General features: G+C 44.0%; 1 protein-coding gene across 6 annotated transcripts in view; it reads right to left on the bottom strand.

The window, feature by feature from the left end:
- Nucleotides 1–18,197, bottom strand: part of grip2b (glutamate receptor interacting protein 2b) — a 260,488-nt gene that overhangs the window by 5,457 nt on the left and 236,834 nt on the right. For all 6 annotated transcript variants that reach the window (XM_063473715.1, XM_063473717.1, XM_063473713.1 and 3 more), the window contains exons 16-21: nt 17,692–17,837; nt 16,687–16,831; nt 5,259–5,398; nt 4,474–4,668; nt 4,169–4,325; nt 2,215–2,329 (exon numbers count right to left, since the gene is read on the bottom strand). In XM_063473715.1, coding sequence (XP_063329785.1) covers nt 2,215–2,329; nt 4,169–4,325; nt 4,474–4,668; nt 5,259–5,398; nt 16,687–16,831; nt 17,692–17,837 — 898 coding nt within the window. The remainder of the gene's footprint in view (nt 1–2,214; nt 2,330–4,168; nt 4,326–4,473; nt 4,669–5,258; nt 5,399–16,686; nt 16,832–17,691; nt 17,838–18,197) is intronic.

Here is an 18,197-nt window from a genome sequence, read left to right as displayed (position 1 = left end):
TGAAGTATACGGATGACACTACAGTGGTGGGTCTTATCACCAAAGTTGATGAGACAGCTTACAGGGAGGAGGTCAGCGCCCTGACCCACTGGTGCCGAGACAACCATCTCATCCTCAACGTCGCAAAGACAAAGGAGTTGATAGTGGACTTCAGGAGGTGCAGAGAAGCACATCCCCAATCACCATCAACTGTGCTGTGGAGTGAGTGAGCAGCTTCCGTCTCCTAGGTGTACATCTGGTGGAGGATCTCACATGGTCAGTACAAATAAACAAAACAGTGAAGAAGGCGCAGCAGTGCCTCTTCTTTCTCAGGAGACTGAAAAGATTCAGCATGAACCCCCACATCCTCAGGACCTTCTACTGCTGTGCCATTGAGAGCATCCTCACTGGATGCATCACCACCTGGTATGGCAACAGCACCACTTACAACCGCAAAGCTCTCCGGAGAGCGGTGCAGTGCACCGAAAGGATAATTGGAGGTGAGCTTCCCTCCCTCCAGGACATCTACAGGAAGCAGTGCCTGAGGAAAGTCGGGAGGATCATCAAAGAATCCAGCCACCCAAGCCATATACTGTTCAGACTACTTCCATCAGGCAGGGGATACTGCAGTATCCGGTCCTGAACCAGCAGATTGAGAGACAGCTTTTTCCATCAGGCCATCAGACTGCTGAACACTTCATAGACACCTCACCTTCACTTACCGGAACTTCAACATTATGCACTCCATATTGTACATAAATGCCACTTGTTTTGCACAATATCCAACTGCTGACCTCTGTATATTTGATCTTATTTCATTTTATACATTAAATAACATTGCCATTTTATACATGGCAGCATGGTGGCACGGTGGTTAGCACTGTTACCGCACAGCAAATAATAATAATGGATTGCATTTATATAGCTCTTTTCAAGGCACCCAAAGCACTTTACAATTCCATTACTCATTCGCTCTCACATTGGTGGAGGCAAGCTACAGTTGTAGCCACAGCTGCCCTGGGGAGACTGACAGAAGTGAGGCTGCCATAGCGTGCCATTGGCCCCTCTGGCCAACACCAGTAGGGTAAAGTGTCTTGCCCAAGGACACAACGACCAGAACAGAGAGCCCAGGGATCGAACCGGTGACCTTCCGGTTACAGACGCGCTTCCCAACCCCCTGAGCCACAGTCGCCCTGTAAGCAAGAAGGTCCTGAGTTCAATTCCACCATCAGGCCTGGGTCTTTCTGTGTAGAGTTTGCATGTTCTCCCCGTGTTTGCATGGGTTCCCTCCGGGTACTCCGGCTTCCTCCCACTGTCCAAAGACATGCAGTTTTGTGGGGATAGGTTAATTGATTAATCCAAATTGCCACATAGGTGTGAATGTGAGCGCGAATGGTTGTCTGTCTCTGTGTATTAGCCCTGTGTACCCCACCTCTCGCCCTATGACAGCTGGGATAGGCTCCAGCGCCCCCCGCGACCCTATAAAAGGATAAGCGGAAGCGAATTGATGGATGGATAACTTTATACATATGTATACACACACAGACACACACAGATATGTATATATACATATTCAGTAATGCGCATACATTCTTATATTTGTACATATATTTATTCTTATAATTCTCACATTCCAGTTCTTATATTGTGCCTGTTCTTACGTTATTGTATTTTGCACACCTCTGTTGCTTGTGAAGTTTGCACACAAGAATTTGCAAGTTCAAGGACTCGCATGTGCTGTACCAGTGTACCTGTACATGTGATGTGACAATAAAATTGATTTGATTTGATTTGCTATTACATCAGTGAGTGTACATAAAGGTGGATTTATAATGCTATGTTGAGGGGTTATACGTAGCAGAACTAAAATGCCTGCAATCATATCCACTAAAGCCTTGCTTTAGTCTTTACATGCTGCTCTTCAGTATAAGAGACAAATTAGCTATGAAGTGTATATACAGATACTGTATGAGCAGATATCCATGTTCTACAGCATCAGGCAAATAAAAGAATGCAAACATGCTGTACATTAAAGTAAACTGCAGATTAAACATGATGTTTACAACCATTAAAATATGAGGGTTCATAAAAACCTACAACAAAACTGTTGTTAAAACCCTTTGACTCAAGTGTAAATCCACTTCGGTGAGCACTGTATGCTGATTAAGTCCAGTATTCATCTTTGATGCCAATTTTACACTTGAAATCAGACAGCTGTGAAAAATACTAACTAACCTCTATTTCTCTTAGTAGTTCTGACTGGCCACAGGTCTCCAGGTCCTCCAGAGCTTGACACCAGAAACTGTCTTCTGGATCCAATAGAATGCCATCCGGTTGCTGGCCAATAAATCTGCCACACAAAAACAGACACACACAAATAAAACAAGTTTCCGCACCCATTTTGCTGGATTTTCTCTGTTGCTGGGTACTACAAAAGGGGAAAACCATGCAAAGCAAGACAAACATATTTAAGCTTTATCTTCATGGATCTGCCTTTTGATCACACTTTGTGTATTGTGCAAAATGTATTTTCCTCTTAAATATTTTATTATTATACGGTAATTATAATTATTATAATTATAATATTTATTTATCTAAAGTGCAGAGAATAGTTGGCTACATGACATGCAGTGTGTCTGATTTAGCACTGGAACTTTCACTTACAAAAAGGCATTAAGGACACAGAATCTGTACACACACTGTCTGTATCTGTCATGGTTAAACCGAACAAAAGTAATCATTTAACCCAGAATGTCCCCAACTAACACGATTAATTCACTTTCATTGTTTTACTGATTTTTGTTTTTTTCCTCGAAAATCCCTTTCTCTCGCTGTACACCCTCAGAAGTGTTATGTAACTTTAACATGCTGACTAGCCTTAGCCTTCTGACTCATCACAGCTTTACACAGAGATACACAAAGACACAGGTACAACATATTCACAGTAGCACTGACTTCATGACTCAATCTCTGCAATGAGGTGTACCCTTCGCCATGAGCTCTTGGTGCTGATACTGGCACAGTGAAACAGTGTTAAAGATAAAATCCTTTCTTGCAGAAAATAAGCTCATGCATTTTGAAGATCTATAGTGGTGAAATATATCATACCATTCCACACCATACCATAGCACTTTATTCATAAAACAGCTTTAGAAACATCAGCAGGGCTGACCAAATTGCTGTTCAATAACACCAAACATAAAAGACAAACACGGGCCAAAGGGTAAAAGATACAGAAAACAAAACAGCTTTAGAGTTCATCAACACTAAAGATAGTGTTGATGAACCATAGAAACTATTATCTATGTCACCATTGAGCAGTCCAAGGTAAACAACTGTTAATTTAAACCTTTGATAATGTAATATACACTTTGTACCTAAACAGATAACTAACCTATTAAATAAGCCCCTAAGTTCTGAAATTGTGGCTCTTTGTACAGATGAATAAAAAAACAACAACATTTACAATGTATTTCATTTACTTAGAATTAATTTCACCCTAAAATAAAGCAGGGCTAAATGTAAGCTAAACATTTTAACATTAACAAATATAAATGAAATGTAAAACTTTACAGCTACCTTTAACTAATGATTAACAGACTATAAACTGACATCATCAACACTAGCACACTATTGTTTGCTTTGAAGTGTAAAAGTAACAAAAAAGCGCATTAAGCAGCATTAATTAAAATATCACTTAAGTTAAAGCAACCTCTATGATGGCTGCGTTGTGCTCATCGGGAAGCTCATCAGCAGATTAATAAAAACATATTATTCATGTTTGTTTTGTTTTTCTAAACAATTATTTTTATTAGAAATACTATAAATAGATAAAAATAAAAGCACTGGTGGCTACCTGTGCTACCCCTAAGCCTCCTAGTAGATGCACCCATGGTATATATCATATTTTTTGAGAAAACCTTGAGGTCAAGGTCAGATCACCTTGACCTTGAGGTCAAGGTCACCCCATCATTTCTTTTTACTGCTGAGGGATAAAAAACACACACTCACAAATAAACTGTACAATCAAGTGAGTGCAGACAGCCTACAATGGCCCTTAGTCAATAAGTCAACATTTATATGGATTTTTATAAATAAAAAAGGTGATATCAAAAGAAAAGTGTATGATACACAAAAAAAAGACAGTCACAACGAACAGCTTTGTAGCTAAAACTAAACTCAGACCTACCCTGGTGGTTTGTCCCAGTCATCCTCACTGAAGCCTCCGTCACTAAACGGGTAGTTCTTCCGACGTCCAGGAGGAGGCGTGGTACTTCGTTGCTGCTTGGCACTACGCCACTCATGCGGGTGTAGAGCGATACCAGCTGCTTGATGGGTGTATGTACCTACAAGAGGATAGATCAAATGACCAAATACAAGAAAGAATGCTTTTAATATATTCCTTCTTTGGTAAGTGATTTTCATTAACATATTTCCTACAGGGTTAAGACATCCTGACATTTCACTTTCTACACACGCTCAAATGTAGCTTACCCTGGCTCCCATAGCCTGCATCCAGCCCTGAGCCATCCCATGACTCCATAGCAGAGTCAACGCTGGGTATTGTTGTGGAGTAGAGCTCTGATAGCTTGTTGGTTTGTTGGCTGTCTGTCAAATCGTCCTCCTCAGGGTCACTGATCTCGTTTTCTGTTGTGTCCTCTACATCTGCTGTCTTCCTGTCTTCTATGTCTTGAAGGAAAAAAAAAGAGGCCAATTTAATTTAAAGGTTAACTCTAATTGTTAACTTGGTAAAATACGTGAAACTTTTACTACATGTATATTTTTCAACATTAAATGCTTATAAGAAAAATGAAACTTGAACTGGTTAACCTACTGACCTCTTCTCTGCATTTACCTATAAACAGGTTTTAAATCAGATCTATTAGGATATGAGTTGCAAACAGCTAACCTGTTACATACCACTTATACAGTACAAATATTGTATGCATGTTTTAAACAACAGGGTTTCCATATCTCCGCCCCGCAATAGCTGTATTGCTGTATTACTTTCCTATTTTTTTACCTTCTGCACAGGAACTGAAACCATCTGATTCTACGCAAGGTTTTTGTTCTATTCACCTGGTGTGCAGATAACGGAAGAACCTTTGTAATGCAAGTAACACCTTATTTGTAACTGTGATTACTGAATTTAGCACAGTAACGTGTTACATTACTGCGGTACTGAAAAATGTAATGTGGCAACGGTAACACGTTAGCCAACACTGCACACAAAAGACAGATTTAAAATGCATGTTACTGTTACTAGTTTTTATACTTACTGTCAAGCTGTTTTTTTATTTTGAGAGTGACCGTCTCTCCAGCCATCTGCAGCAAGTGGATGGCTTCGCTCAGCGGCTTCCCTTTCAGGCTGACACTGTTGATAGCCAAGATCCGATCACCTACATGTATAGCCCCTGTCCTATATAGGTAACGAGATACACAAAGGTACAGAAGTAGAAATTTGTATTATTCCCACACAGGAAAAGTAAAAAATGTTAAACCTGACACATATCATTATACAAGAAGATTGTTAATAAGCCTAAAAAAGGACTCTAGAGGGGTCTGAATAGCATTAAACCATTAAATATCTATCAAACAAGTTATTTGTGAAAACATATTTTGACCTCTAGTGCACCATGTTAGTATTTTTAAATAATACCGCCAAATACACTAATATCAAAACTTCTCATTTCCTACAAAATCAAAGATCAATGTACAAAAAAGCAGCTGCAGTGTTTACAAATATTATTGCTACTGGTTTATTTATTATGTATTATAGTACAATTATATATTACAATTTTTTCCAACTAACACAGATTTTTGCCATTTCTGATTTTCTAAAAAATTTAACTGACAGCATGCACAAACAAAAATCAATCTTATCAGGACACACACCCATTTTTGCTTTTCCAGTTATCTCTATAATTATCCTCATAACTGCTTTGCTAATATAGAGGCAAGACACTTGTCCTGTGTTAGCTTCTTTAACATGTCCATATTCAACTGGGTGAAGATGATTTAAGTGTCTGACTAGATTTGTTGTTACAATTTTTTTGTGTGCGTGTTTTTCCCCCTGTGGTTTTCTTTGGAGAACCTTTGTGTCTTCACTCACAGCGAAGAGATTCCATGCTAACGACATGTTAGCATATGGCTATAAGTGTGGCCGTGACTATTTGCCTGTGGTGTTGTGGAAAGTGTGTGAAATGGATTAGTTTTAAATTGGACATATATGAGGCTGACTGGTGAATCTCAGTATGAGACAATTATAATCTAACAGAGGGCAGGCGACTGGATAGTGACACTGGGGCTGCACCACAGTGGTATTGCTCATGGCTACATTCATATTTTAGGAAGGCTTTCTGACCTGTATTTTATTATTTTATACTTAGATAAGAGCAAGCAATTAAAGCTAGAGAAAAAGAAAAACAAATTTGTATTTACCTTGGCTCCATGGTTTTCAAACTACTGCAGGGCACATGATTGGATAGAAAAACAATATAACAATGGTCTGCAGTGATACAGTGTTACTACAGTGATGCAGAGTTTCTATAGATAAGATCTTAATCTTTTGTGTTCATACAAAACTAAGATAAGATAAAGTAAGGGAAAACTAAGATAAACCGCCATATGACTGGACTAAGGTCAGAACAAGGTGAAAAGAATAACACTGCCTCCCTTGAATATCATTAAAACTTTCACTTTCTTGTAAAGCCCTATAAGAAAGGAAAAACTGTCTTTTATATTCCAACCTAATTTCAGGAAGATATTATTGATTTTGAGGTCTCACACACAGGCTTATGAAAGCATATACTAAACATACATGTTAAACACTTTTTGAGAAAGCCTAGCATAGCATATAAGGTTTTTTAAGGATGTAGGGATGGTGTTCTTGTGCTCATACTAAGCACTCCTTCAAAGTTGATGCCAAAGAGCTTGATTTTGGTTTTGTCTTACCAAATAACCTTCTCCCAAGTCTTCTCTGAATCATTTAGATTCAGATTTAGGTTCACTGGTAAACGTAAGATGGGCCTATACATGTGCCTTTTTGCTGCAGTCCATTACAGCATAGTGTGTTACCAAATGTCTTCTTGGTGACTGTGGTCCCAACTGCCTTTAGGTCATTAACAAGCTCCTCCCATGTAGTTTTGGGCTGATCCACCACTTTTTTCATGATCATCCTGCCAATTTGATGTAAGATCTTGCATGGAGCTCCAGACAAAAGGTGACTTATGGTCATTTTATATTTCTTACATTTCAGAATTGGTACACAACTCACTTTTTCCCAAGTTGCAACAAGGCAGAGCCAAACCCAACCCAATCATAACCTAGGCTTATCACTAACTCTGATTTCTGATAAGGATGAGCTTAAATCCTGGAGAACAACACCTATCCTTGCCAACCTCACCAGTGAGCCTGTGTGTCCTTGATAGTGTTACTTGGCTATCTATTGACTTAATGAACAAATGTTTTTATCAGCATTTTGCTATAATCTATAACCTGGCATCCCCATTCATCTTGGGAATACATTTTATAATCACAGGTCTATTAACCCTGCATAAATCAGAAAAGCCATACTCTGCTCCTGGGAAGGAGTGTTTAGCTGTAATTTGAGTTCTTGAACCTTTCAGATCTTATGCAAAGGGCCTTCGTGTAACTATATATACAGTATATACAGATTACAACAGCCTCAAGTGGCTAATGTTCCATCCTGATCCCATCAGCCGACTAGCCTGCTGGTCTTTGTGACTCCAAAAATTTCCTCCTCGTTCCCACAGATTTTTTTGCCAGAGTGCAACATCACTGGTAGTTTATATTGCCATACTGTGCCTCCAGTTTTACTGACAGATAGTGCATATATTAAACGAATAGTTATGTCTATAACTTCTGTTCCCTGAAGGAGAGGAACGAGGTACAACACATAAGTATGGGATATCACGCCCTCGCGTGTCCTGGCTGAAGAAACCTTTATTCACGCCTTTAAGGCAGATGACGTGTGATGACACGCGCACGGCCCCGCCTGCACATATAACCACTGTCATCACCGTCATCCCTCAGTTCGATAGCCGCTCTTCACCGAGCCAAACTGCTCAGTGGGGCCACCTTGTGTTGTACCTCGTTCCTCTCCTTCAGGGAACAGAAGTTATAGACATAACTATTCGTTCCCTTTCAGTCGATTCACTCGGTACAACACATAAGTATGGGACATATATACACGCCCCGCAGAGCAGCCACCGAACCGGAATCGGGCCACTACTTCCTTAGTGAGTGGTAGACCCAGCAGAAAGGACAGTATGAGCCACCGAAGGGGCTGTAACGTCCAACCGATAAAACTGCACAAAAGTATGCGGTGATGCCCAACTAGCTGCCGCACAAATATCAGCTACAGGCACCCCTTTAAAAAGAGCCCATGAGGTTGCCATCCCCCTGGTGGAATGAGCTCTCACCCCGTGGGGCAAAGCAAGACCTCTGGTGCCGTATGCCAGTGAGATAGCTTCTATAATCCAGTGGGACAGCCTCTGTTTGGACAGAGATCTACCTCTATTCGGATTGGCGAAGCAGACAAACAGCTGGTCACATAAATGCACATTCCGAGTGCGCTCAATGTAGGTGCATAGCACACGCACTGGACACAGAGAATGCATCCTCCTCTGCTCTTCAGATGCAAAAGGAGGGGAGCAAAAGCTCAGCAACTCAAACTCCATTGAGCTATAAGATGCAGGCATGATCTTGGGAAAATAGGCAGCATTTGGACGCAATACGACCTTGTGGGCATCAGGAGAGAACTGTGTGCAGGAGGGATGCACAGACAGCGCATGAAGGTCACCCACTCGCTTTGCCGAACCGAGTGGGGCTACGGGGCTACAAAGGGCCTCCAGCACCAAAGACAAGTCCCAAGCAGGGACACCGGACTTAAGCACGGGCCTCAGCCGGCAAACTCCTTTCAGAAAACGTATGGCGAGGGGATGTGCACCTAGTGTCACCCCGTCAAAGCCAATATGACAAGCAGATATAGCTACTAAATAAACCTTAATTGTCGCTATCACACTAGGTGGCAGACCCCTAGCAATCAAGTTTAACCTCTCAGCAGGTAAGCATGAAGGCGCCACAGATCTGGGCGCGGATGAAACACTTCTCCTCCCGCCTGAGAGAGGAGATCCCTGCGGAGAGGAAGCTGCCAAGGACTTGCTGCTAGCAGGCTGATTATCTCTGCATACCATGACCTTGTGGGCCACCAAGGGGCCACTAGAATCAGAGAGAGGGAATGCCGACGCACTCGCTCTAGAACTGGAGATATCATTTCCACTGGGGGAAATGCATACAGGAGCACGTCTGGCTATTGGTGCGCTAGCGCGTCCAAGCCCAAGGGTGCATCATGGTCGATCATGGAGAAGAACAGGGGGCAGTGAGTATTTACCCAGGAAGCAAAAAGATCTATTTGTGCCTTGCCAAACAGATCCCAAATCTGAGCCACTATTAAAGGGTGTAACCTCCATTCTCTCACCAGAGGACCCCCCTGGAGAGAAGGTCCGGCCCCAGGTTCAGGTGGCCCGGGACATGGGTGGCTCTTAGAGACAGAAAATGAACACTGCACCATAACAGCAGAGAGCGAGACAGCTTCAACAGGGGAAGAGAGCGTGTTCCTCCCTGCCTGTTTATGTAAGACACCACTGTTGAATTGTCCGTCCTGACTAAGACATGCTGGCCCTTCAGGACTGGACGGAAATGCTTTAGAGCTAAGAACACTGCTAACAGCTCTAAGTGGTTGATGTGCAGCTGGCGCTGGGCTGCGGACCAGATCCCTCTCACCGATGCACCCTCGCACAGCGCTCCCCACCCTCTTAGGGAAGCATCTGTGGACACCACCTTGCGAAACAACACCCTCCCAATCCGAGAGCCCTGATGCAGCAGCCTGGGCTCCCTCCAAGGTCAGAGAGCTATCATGCAAGACGCGGTTACCGGCAGCCTCCTCCGGAGGGAGGTGACGCGATGCACACAAACGGTGAGAGAGAGTCCAGCGTTGAAACGCTCTCATTTTTAACAGTCCAAGTGGCACTACGGCGATCATAGATGCCATCATGCCCAACAAGCTTAATATCGTCTGGAAACGCAGTCTGCGTCCCAGCTGAAACTGAGCGAGGCAGCGAAGAAACGCGGCCACTCTGTGCTCCGACAAACTTGCGCGGCTGGAAAGCGAGCATATTTCCAAACCGAGGAAAGAAATCTGCTGACTCGGGATTAGCGAGCTCGTTTGAAAGTTCACAGAGAACCCCAGTGTCTGAATGTGTGACAGCACCAGTGACAGCTGTGCCTCTGCTTGCTCTCTGGAGCAAGCTACGAGAGCCCAGTCGTCTAGGTAGGCTAAGATGCGGATGCCTCTCTCTCTGAGGGGCGCTAGCGCTGCCTCGGCACATTTCGTAAAGGTGCGAGGAGCGAGCGACAGCCCGAACGGCAGCACTAGGTATTCGTAAGCTACGCCGTCGAATGCAAACCTCAGAAACTGGCTGTGTTTCGGGTGTATAGCCACATGAAAATAAGCATCTGTTAGATCGATTGTTGCAAACCAATCTCCCGGGCCGACTGCATTCAAGAGCTGTCTGAGTGTTAGCATCTTGAACCTGTATGTTCGTAGATACGTGTTCAAGACCCGCAGGTCGAGGATGGGACGAAGCCCTCCCCCTTTTTTCGGAACAACAAAATAACGGCTGTACCAACCTTTGTCTGCCTCCGAAGCGGGGACCACTCGTATTGCTCTTTTCTGCAATAGCGCCTTTATTTCCTCTCTGAGTATCATGGCCGCCTCGGTGTTGACAGTCGTGTTTACGACTCTTTGGAAACGAGGCGGCTTGACCCGGAACTGCAACCGGTAACCCATGGCAACGGTTCGCAGCACCCACGGAGAGGGGGCGCAAGCGCGCCGCTGAAGAATGTGAGCAGCCAGCCGGCTGACCTGCAGCACCGTCTGCGGGGCGTTGTCGCTCCCCAGTGTGTCTGCAGGGGACTGCATCACCTGCCTGACCTGGCTCATTCTGCCTGCAGGCTGAGCATTTGTGATTGTTTGAGAATAAACAACACTCTTTATTGATTGTAACATGGGAACATGTACATTCATACATTTTGTTGGAGGCACCTTTTCTGGGGCACAACAATGAAAAACAGCGGGAACACTCGATGTGGTCACCTGAACATTTAACACACCTGAATAGGGAGTTACCTGAGGCATTTTGTTTGCAGGGGTTTTGTGCTTGGGAGACAGTGTTAGGAAAGTGCAGCGCCTTCTGGGGCTGACAACCTGAACAGAACTTAAGCGGCACCTCTTGTGCGGCAACAGAGGGGTAAAAACAGCGTCTCCCTGCTGCGGGACCCCTTCTCCACTCGAAACCACAGCTAGGAGGGCTGAGGCTTCTTCCTCCTGGGCCCGCCAGGGGCCCGAGGGTGGGCCTTTGCTCCAGGCCGACTGGCGTGGAGCTCGGGCCGGAGGATGTGCTCTCGCTGGCGGCACACCCACTTCAGCAGTGGGCGCCGGTCTCTTGCCAGTCGGCAGAGGAACAGCGGGCCTGTGAGAGCTAGCTGTGGGCTTGGGTTTCGGCTGACGTCTGGGGATGATGTCGCGCAGAGCTTCCGTCTGCTTCTTCCTCAGATCGAATCTAGCCTGAATGGCTTCAAGTGAATGTCCGAATAACCCAGCCACAGACACTGGTGCGTCCAGATATACAGCTCTGTCCCTATCCGGGACGTCAGAGAGGGTCAGCCACAGGTGCCTCTGCGCCGTTACTGTCGAAGCCATCCCTCTGCCCAGGGAGAGCGCTGCACAGCGAGACGCACGGAGGATGTAATCTGTGGCGACTCTGACCTCGTTAAGAAGAGGTGCCAGCGGGCTGTCATCAGGAACCAGCGATCCGAGCTCCACCAGGCACATTGCCTGGTACGTCTGGAGCATGGTGACGGAGCTCATGGCGCGAGCAGTGCCGGCCTGAGCCCGATAAATCTTCTCCAGCTGCGAAGCAGAGAATCTGCAGTGCCTGGATTGCAGAGTTGCGGGGCCGCCGACACCATGGTTATGGGACGGGGCCAGATAAGCAGCCAGAGACGGCTCCATAGGGGGTGGGTTAGCTAAGCCAGCCCCCTCGGCGCCGTCCAATTCCATGTACTGTCCATAGCCGGGCACAGTGACGTGGGTAGACAGAGGTTTGTTCCATGATGCTGTTAGCTCGCAGACAAAGTCTGGGAACATGGGAAGGCAGTTTTTGGCCGTTGCGGGCTCCGGTGGGAGGAAAAAACCCGCGAACCGCGACGGCTTCTGAGCTGGCGGAGGAGAGGGCCAGTCCACCTGCAGCTTCTCAGCAGCACAGCGAAACAGGGAGAAAAGAGAGGCATCATCGTGGCCGACCGGCGCAGCAGCGGCGGCACATTGGCCCGACAATGAGCTCTCCTGCTCATCCTCCGACAAACCATGGATGTCCAGGCCGATGTCCAGCACGTCATCGTCTTCCTGGGGAGCGCTGGCGGGCTTCAACCCAGGCTGAAGCCCGTCAGCGCTCCTGCATGGTTCCGGCTCGTCATCGGCTAACCCGTCAACATATTCCATGTGGTCAGCCCAGCTAATTGCGGGGACATCGACCGGAAAATCCTCGTCTTCGGAGTCGGACGAAGCCGGGGCTCCAGACTCGGAAAGGAGAGGGTCATGCTGTGCGACAGCCGAGCGTCCCAGCACTTTTTCCACAAACGTCACCCGTCTTTCCAGGGTCGAGCGCCGGAGCTGGCGACAAAACGCACAGGCTTCGGGCTCCGTCAACGCTCTCCTAGCGTGGACGATCCCCAGGCAGACAGGGCAGGCATCGTGCTGGTCGCTGTCGTGCAAAGAGAAACCGCATCCCTGAGGACAGGGCGAACAGAAGATTTCTGCTTTGCTGGCTTCGGTTTGGAGTCCATTCCAAAACGCGAAGCAAAACGCTGCACGGGAAAACTTGAAATTAGCGCTCCGCGGGCAGCCTACACACCAACTGCGCGGTGGAGGCTAACACCAACAGGGGCAGTTAAGCTAAGTTCAAGTCGGCAGACAACGGAGCTAACTAGCAGCAGCTAGCTAGCCCAACTCAGCAGAGGTGTTCTCAGCGAGGTGAAGAGCGTAAGAACTGAGGGATGACGGTGATGACAGCGGTTATATGTGCAGGCGGGGCCGTGCGCGTGTCATCACACGTCATCTGCCTTAAAGGCGTGAATAAAGGTTTCTTCAGCCAGGACACGCGAGGGCGTGATATCCCATACTTATGTGTTGTACCGAGTGAATCGACTGAAAGGGAACAAATGCAGTTAGATGACCCAGTCACTGCCCAGCTGTCCAGAAATCTAGGAACAGACCCATGTGCAGACATGAGTGGAAACAGTTCCTCATCATCTTTTGTTTACCATGGTCTACTCTACTATAAAGGCCCAAAGCACAGATGTGGTTTGCATCAATTGAAATACCTTAAACACTCCATGGTACCTTGCTCAGTTACTATCATGACCACCCCACTGCACGTCACCGTGGTATTTCCCAAACACTCGTAGAACTGTAGTCTAGGTTTTTGTGGCCAAAAATGGCAGCGGATATCAAACTTTATGTTGCTTCCTGTTCAGTCTGTCAGGTTATTAAATCAAGGTGGGTTTTGTTGACAATTTCCCCAAGTAGATTAAGGTGTGTGTGGTTAGAGGGGCAACAGCACAGGTGGCAGCCAGTAAGTTTGTCAGTGAAGTATTCACCAGACACAGTGCCCCTAGAAGCTCACCATTTGTGACTGAGCCGTTTGAGCATGTCAGCTCCACCCTAGGATCCATGCATTACAGCCTATCACCCTCAGACTAAAACTGTATTATAAGCTTATGTTGGAATCTTATGACAATCAAACTTCATGGAATAAGTTTCTTTCCCAGATCTGCTTTGGATTGCATATAGCTCCTCCTCCTTCATGGATGGATACATAGTGTCATACCCAGAAACTCTTAGAGCCTTCCTGCTGGAAGCCCATAACAAATTTAAACTTTTTAAAAGTTTTGTATCCTCTTATGTCTGGCATAAAACTAATACAGCATTTTATAAAAAGAAGATCATGCCAACAGTCAAACAAGATGGTGTTAGTGTGATGGTCTGGGGCTGCTTTATTGCTTCAGGACTTGGATGACCTGCCATAATTGATGAAATCATGAATTCTGCACTATTCCAGAAAATCTTGATGGAGAATGTCTAGCCATCAGTTCATGTCCTAAAGGGTGGCAATGATCCAAAACACACCAGCAAGTCTAGCTCTGGACGGCTCAAATGAATAAATAATTTAAAAAAAAAAAAAAAAAAGAGTTTTAGAGTGGCCTAGTCAGACTTTTAAATCTGACTGAGAATCTTTGACGTGATCTTAAACAAGCCATTCATGGTCAAAAACCCTCCAATGGGGCTGAGTTACAGTAAAATAATTCTGAAAAGAAGAGTGACTTGAGAGACTCATTGTCAGTTATCCGAAATGCATAAAATCAGTTCTTGCTGCCAAGAGTGGCACAACCAGGTGCAAGGGGCAATTACATTTTTCACATAAGGTCGGGTAGGTTGGATAGCCTTTTCTTTTAATAAATAATATCATCATTTAAAAACTATTTTGTATTTGTGTAGTATTAAATTGAGTGAAATATGTGCTATAAAGATAAATATGCAAAAATTAATTACATTTTTTTTAAAGCACTGTAGATGACTTGTAGAAAGAGGACTGCCAAAAAGTTAAACTTAGTGCTACTTTCAGAAAATCATGTGCCACTAAAAAACAATAATATCTGGAAGAATGCATTTTCTTTCTTGGTGAACAGTAGGTACGCACACGGATAAGGTCGACCTAGGTTATAATGGTCCTAGTTTGTGCCTGGCCCTTACGCCCTTTGGTGGTTAAACAAAATTAAATCACTTGACCGAAAAGAAAAAAGAAAAGGAGAAAAACTGGGTCGGTGTAAGATGTAGCACTGTGGTTATCGTTTGTATTCCTGCACTTTTATCTGTGTCAAGTTGCACCAAGTTTATTTGTAGAGTGCTTTTAGCCAACAGGTCTGAGTGCTTTATCGACAACAGTTTAGAATGGGAAATAGAACAATTACATCACAGACTCAGAGAAATGGGGTCACAGTGTGTGTGTATTTGGAAGTGGGAAAGTAGTATGTTGCCTCTGTGGGCGTAGTTTGATGGAATAACACGTGAGCCTGTTATAAAAGCTGAAGGTGCTGTGTGGTGGAGTGGATGTAAGCTGAATTTACCAATGGATGTTTATGACTCAGGGAAAACATTATGTCATCTTTCTCTCAGTCTTGCTTTGGACACTAGCTACCATCTCGTGTTTCAGAATATCACATCTGTCATTACTCTGTGTCAAATGGCACTTGCTGGACACTCAGCTTCTGGTGTAGAATCTGGAAAATGGATGGATGGAAGGAAGGAATATAGGCTTGGTTGTAGCAGAGACAAAAATATCAACACATGAAAATTGGAGATGCACTGATTGTTTGGTTTTTATCTAACTGGCTCGGACCAATGACTGGTGGATTGGCAACTGATATATCCAATTCTGTGTTGATGTGACACAGTTGATATTAACCATTGCAGAAATGTAAATACATGTCACATTGACATATACTTCAACAACAGTAATTGTTCTGCTTGTTAGCAATATGCTGTGCAAACACGCAGTGAGCTTTAATTGTATGTGGCTGCCTTATGCTTACACAGTATCCTGTTATCTGTCAGTGGACATGTGTGCATAGGGTGCATCGCATCCCTGTGTCTCCTGTGAGAGTCTGTCATGTCCTCTGTGTATGTTTCCTCGGTCATGTCTGTATCTCGGTAATGTCTCATCTCCATTTACTGTCCCCATGTTCCTCTCCTTGTGTTTCATCCCTCTCGCTCCCTCGTCCTCTGTGTGTCTTAGTCGTGTCAGGGTCTTTCGTCCCCCTGTTTGTTTATCCCCATCCCTGTGTCAAGCCCAGGTGTCTTAGTCTATGTCTCTGTGTGCTTCCTGTTATATTTTGACAGTCTCTTGTCCCGTGTTCAGTGTGTTTAGTTTTGCTTCCCTTGTGTTGTTATGTTTATTCATCCCAGCTGTGTTCCCATGTGTTTCCTTCTCCCTAATCATTCCCGTGTGTACACTTTGTGTCAGTTTTCCTTTGTCCCTTGTCAGATTGTCTGTTTAATCTTCTGTGTTCCAGATCTCAGGATTTCCACGTTTCTTATTTCCATGTTTCTCTTGTCTTTTTCCAGTTCAGTTAGAGTTTATGGTTTCCTTTGCTTTTGTTTTTGTACCCTTACCAGTCAATAAATTGGCTCACTTTTGGTTAATTCCCGTTTCACGCCTCGTTCTGTCTGCATTTGGGTCATCACCTCAAACTCCAAAAGTCTGCAGCCATGGAGCATGAGTCACCTCTCTTTTGGAGTTGCTTTTTTTGTGAAAATAACTACATTTGCTTAATGTAAAATAACGCGATCTTCCATGCTTGGCTGGTACTGTTGTTTTTTTAGTTACAGAGCAACACAGACATGTAAAACATGATAGACATAGTGAGATATTCAATTCATTTTCAATTCATCAGCTTTGGATTTATACAAAAATGTTCTATCCAGAAATCTAGGGAATTTCATTTAGAGCTACAAAGTGGCAACCTAGAATTCCCAGAAGAGATTTTGTGTGTCTGAGTATGTACCTTTCTGCAAGGCCTCTCTTAGTTAGGCCTGATATAGTGATGGGGTCAAAAGGCTCCTCAGTGCCAGAGATGGTGATACCCAGAGGGCCTCCGTACCGCTTCAGTTCCACTGTGTATATGATGCTGCCTGATGTCTCCTGCTCATCTGATACACACAAACACACATACACGCAGTCACACACAGAGACACACACACATTAATCTAGTGTTTCAAGTCTGAGGAGTACATTATACCGTCTGATGGATGCTTCTTATCTGATGCACACGCACACAAAACACTTCAGGTCACTAAGTAATACTGGATCACATTACCTGCTCACTGGAAATGCGCGCACACACAAACACACTTGATTCCAGAAGTAGGTCAAAACGCTTCTTGAGACTACACTGGTAGGCAAGACACAGTTTCCATGGTAACCAAGGAAAAGACTGCCTTGTCATCATATAGCATGCACACATGTTATTTCCTCCTTGTGTGTGTTTGTGCCTGATGACTACAGTCTCATTATTTACCCTCATTACACAGTCCCTAACTTAGCTTGTGTGTGTGTGTGTTTACGTCACATTATATAACTTGAATGTGTTTATGTGTATACACAAATACAAGGTGTAAGCTGTAAGACTGTTAAAATGTGAATTTGCGACCATGCACAAAAGTCCTTAGATGGATTAGGACTCTAGGCTGCTGCTTGTTGTTTCCAGTACCCATAATAGGTCACTGCACATTTTTCTATATAAAATTATACTATATTGTATAAACATGTTGGATTTATGTTATAATTTATAATACATTCTTTATTGTTTCACATGAACACCATTTTAGTTGTGTAGGTGTCCCAGAGTTTTGGACAATAGTGCCACCTTGTGGTCAAACTTCATTAGTACAGCTTTCTTTTTTTCTGACGGTAACTGAAATAAAAAACTAAAGAAATCTTAAAACATTAGCTTAACTCAGGTCAGAGCTCTGTCCCTCAAATATAGAAACAACTATATCCACAAAAGTACCTGAGTTGTCTTCATCTTTACGTATTTTTAATTTGACGAGTTCCTCACACTGCTGGAGGATCTGCTCCGCATCATCTTTGGAACAGTTTTCAAGTCTGATGTTGTCAATAGCCAGCAGCTTATCTCCAGGCTCCAGTGTTCCTGTTCTGGTGGTGAGAGAGTGAAAGAATAGAGAGTGACAAAGAAAAAAGAGAGAAAAAGTCAAAGCATTTGAGACTCTCTTAGATATTAATCAAACGCTGAAGTAAAAACACTTATGTTACTAAGTTGAACTCTATAATTTCAATTTTAAAAGGGCTCACTGGAATTCTAAAAAAAGTGTAACTTTATGAGTATATGATATGACATATCTTGCTCCTCAGTATATTAGTTGGAAAATAAATACAACACCCATAAACCCACCCACCCAGAAAAAAAAAAAAAACCTGTGTTGAACTGGCTTGTTTTAGTGGTCCTTGCTATGTAAGTCTCCAAACCTCTATATAATTTATATTGTTAGAAAATAG

Source organism: Pelmatolapia mariae, linkage group LG5 (assembly GCF_036321145.2).
Source record: "Pelmatolapia mariae isolate MD_Pm_ZW linkage group LG5, Pm_UMD_F_2, whole genome shotgun sequence".
In the NCBI taxonomy this organism is placed as follows: Eukaryota; Metazoa; Chordata; class Actinopteri; order Cichliformes; family Cichlidae; genus Pelmatolapia; species Pelmatolapia mariae.
The sequence above is the reverse complement of the archived record's forward strand: the minus strand, read 5'-3'. Positions and strand labels throughout refer to the sequence as shown.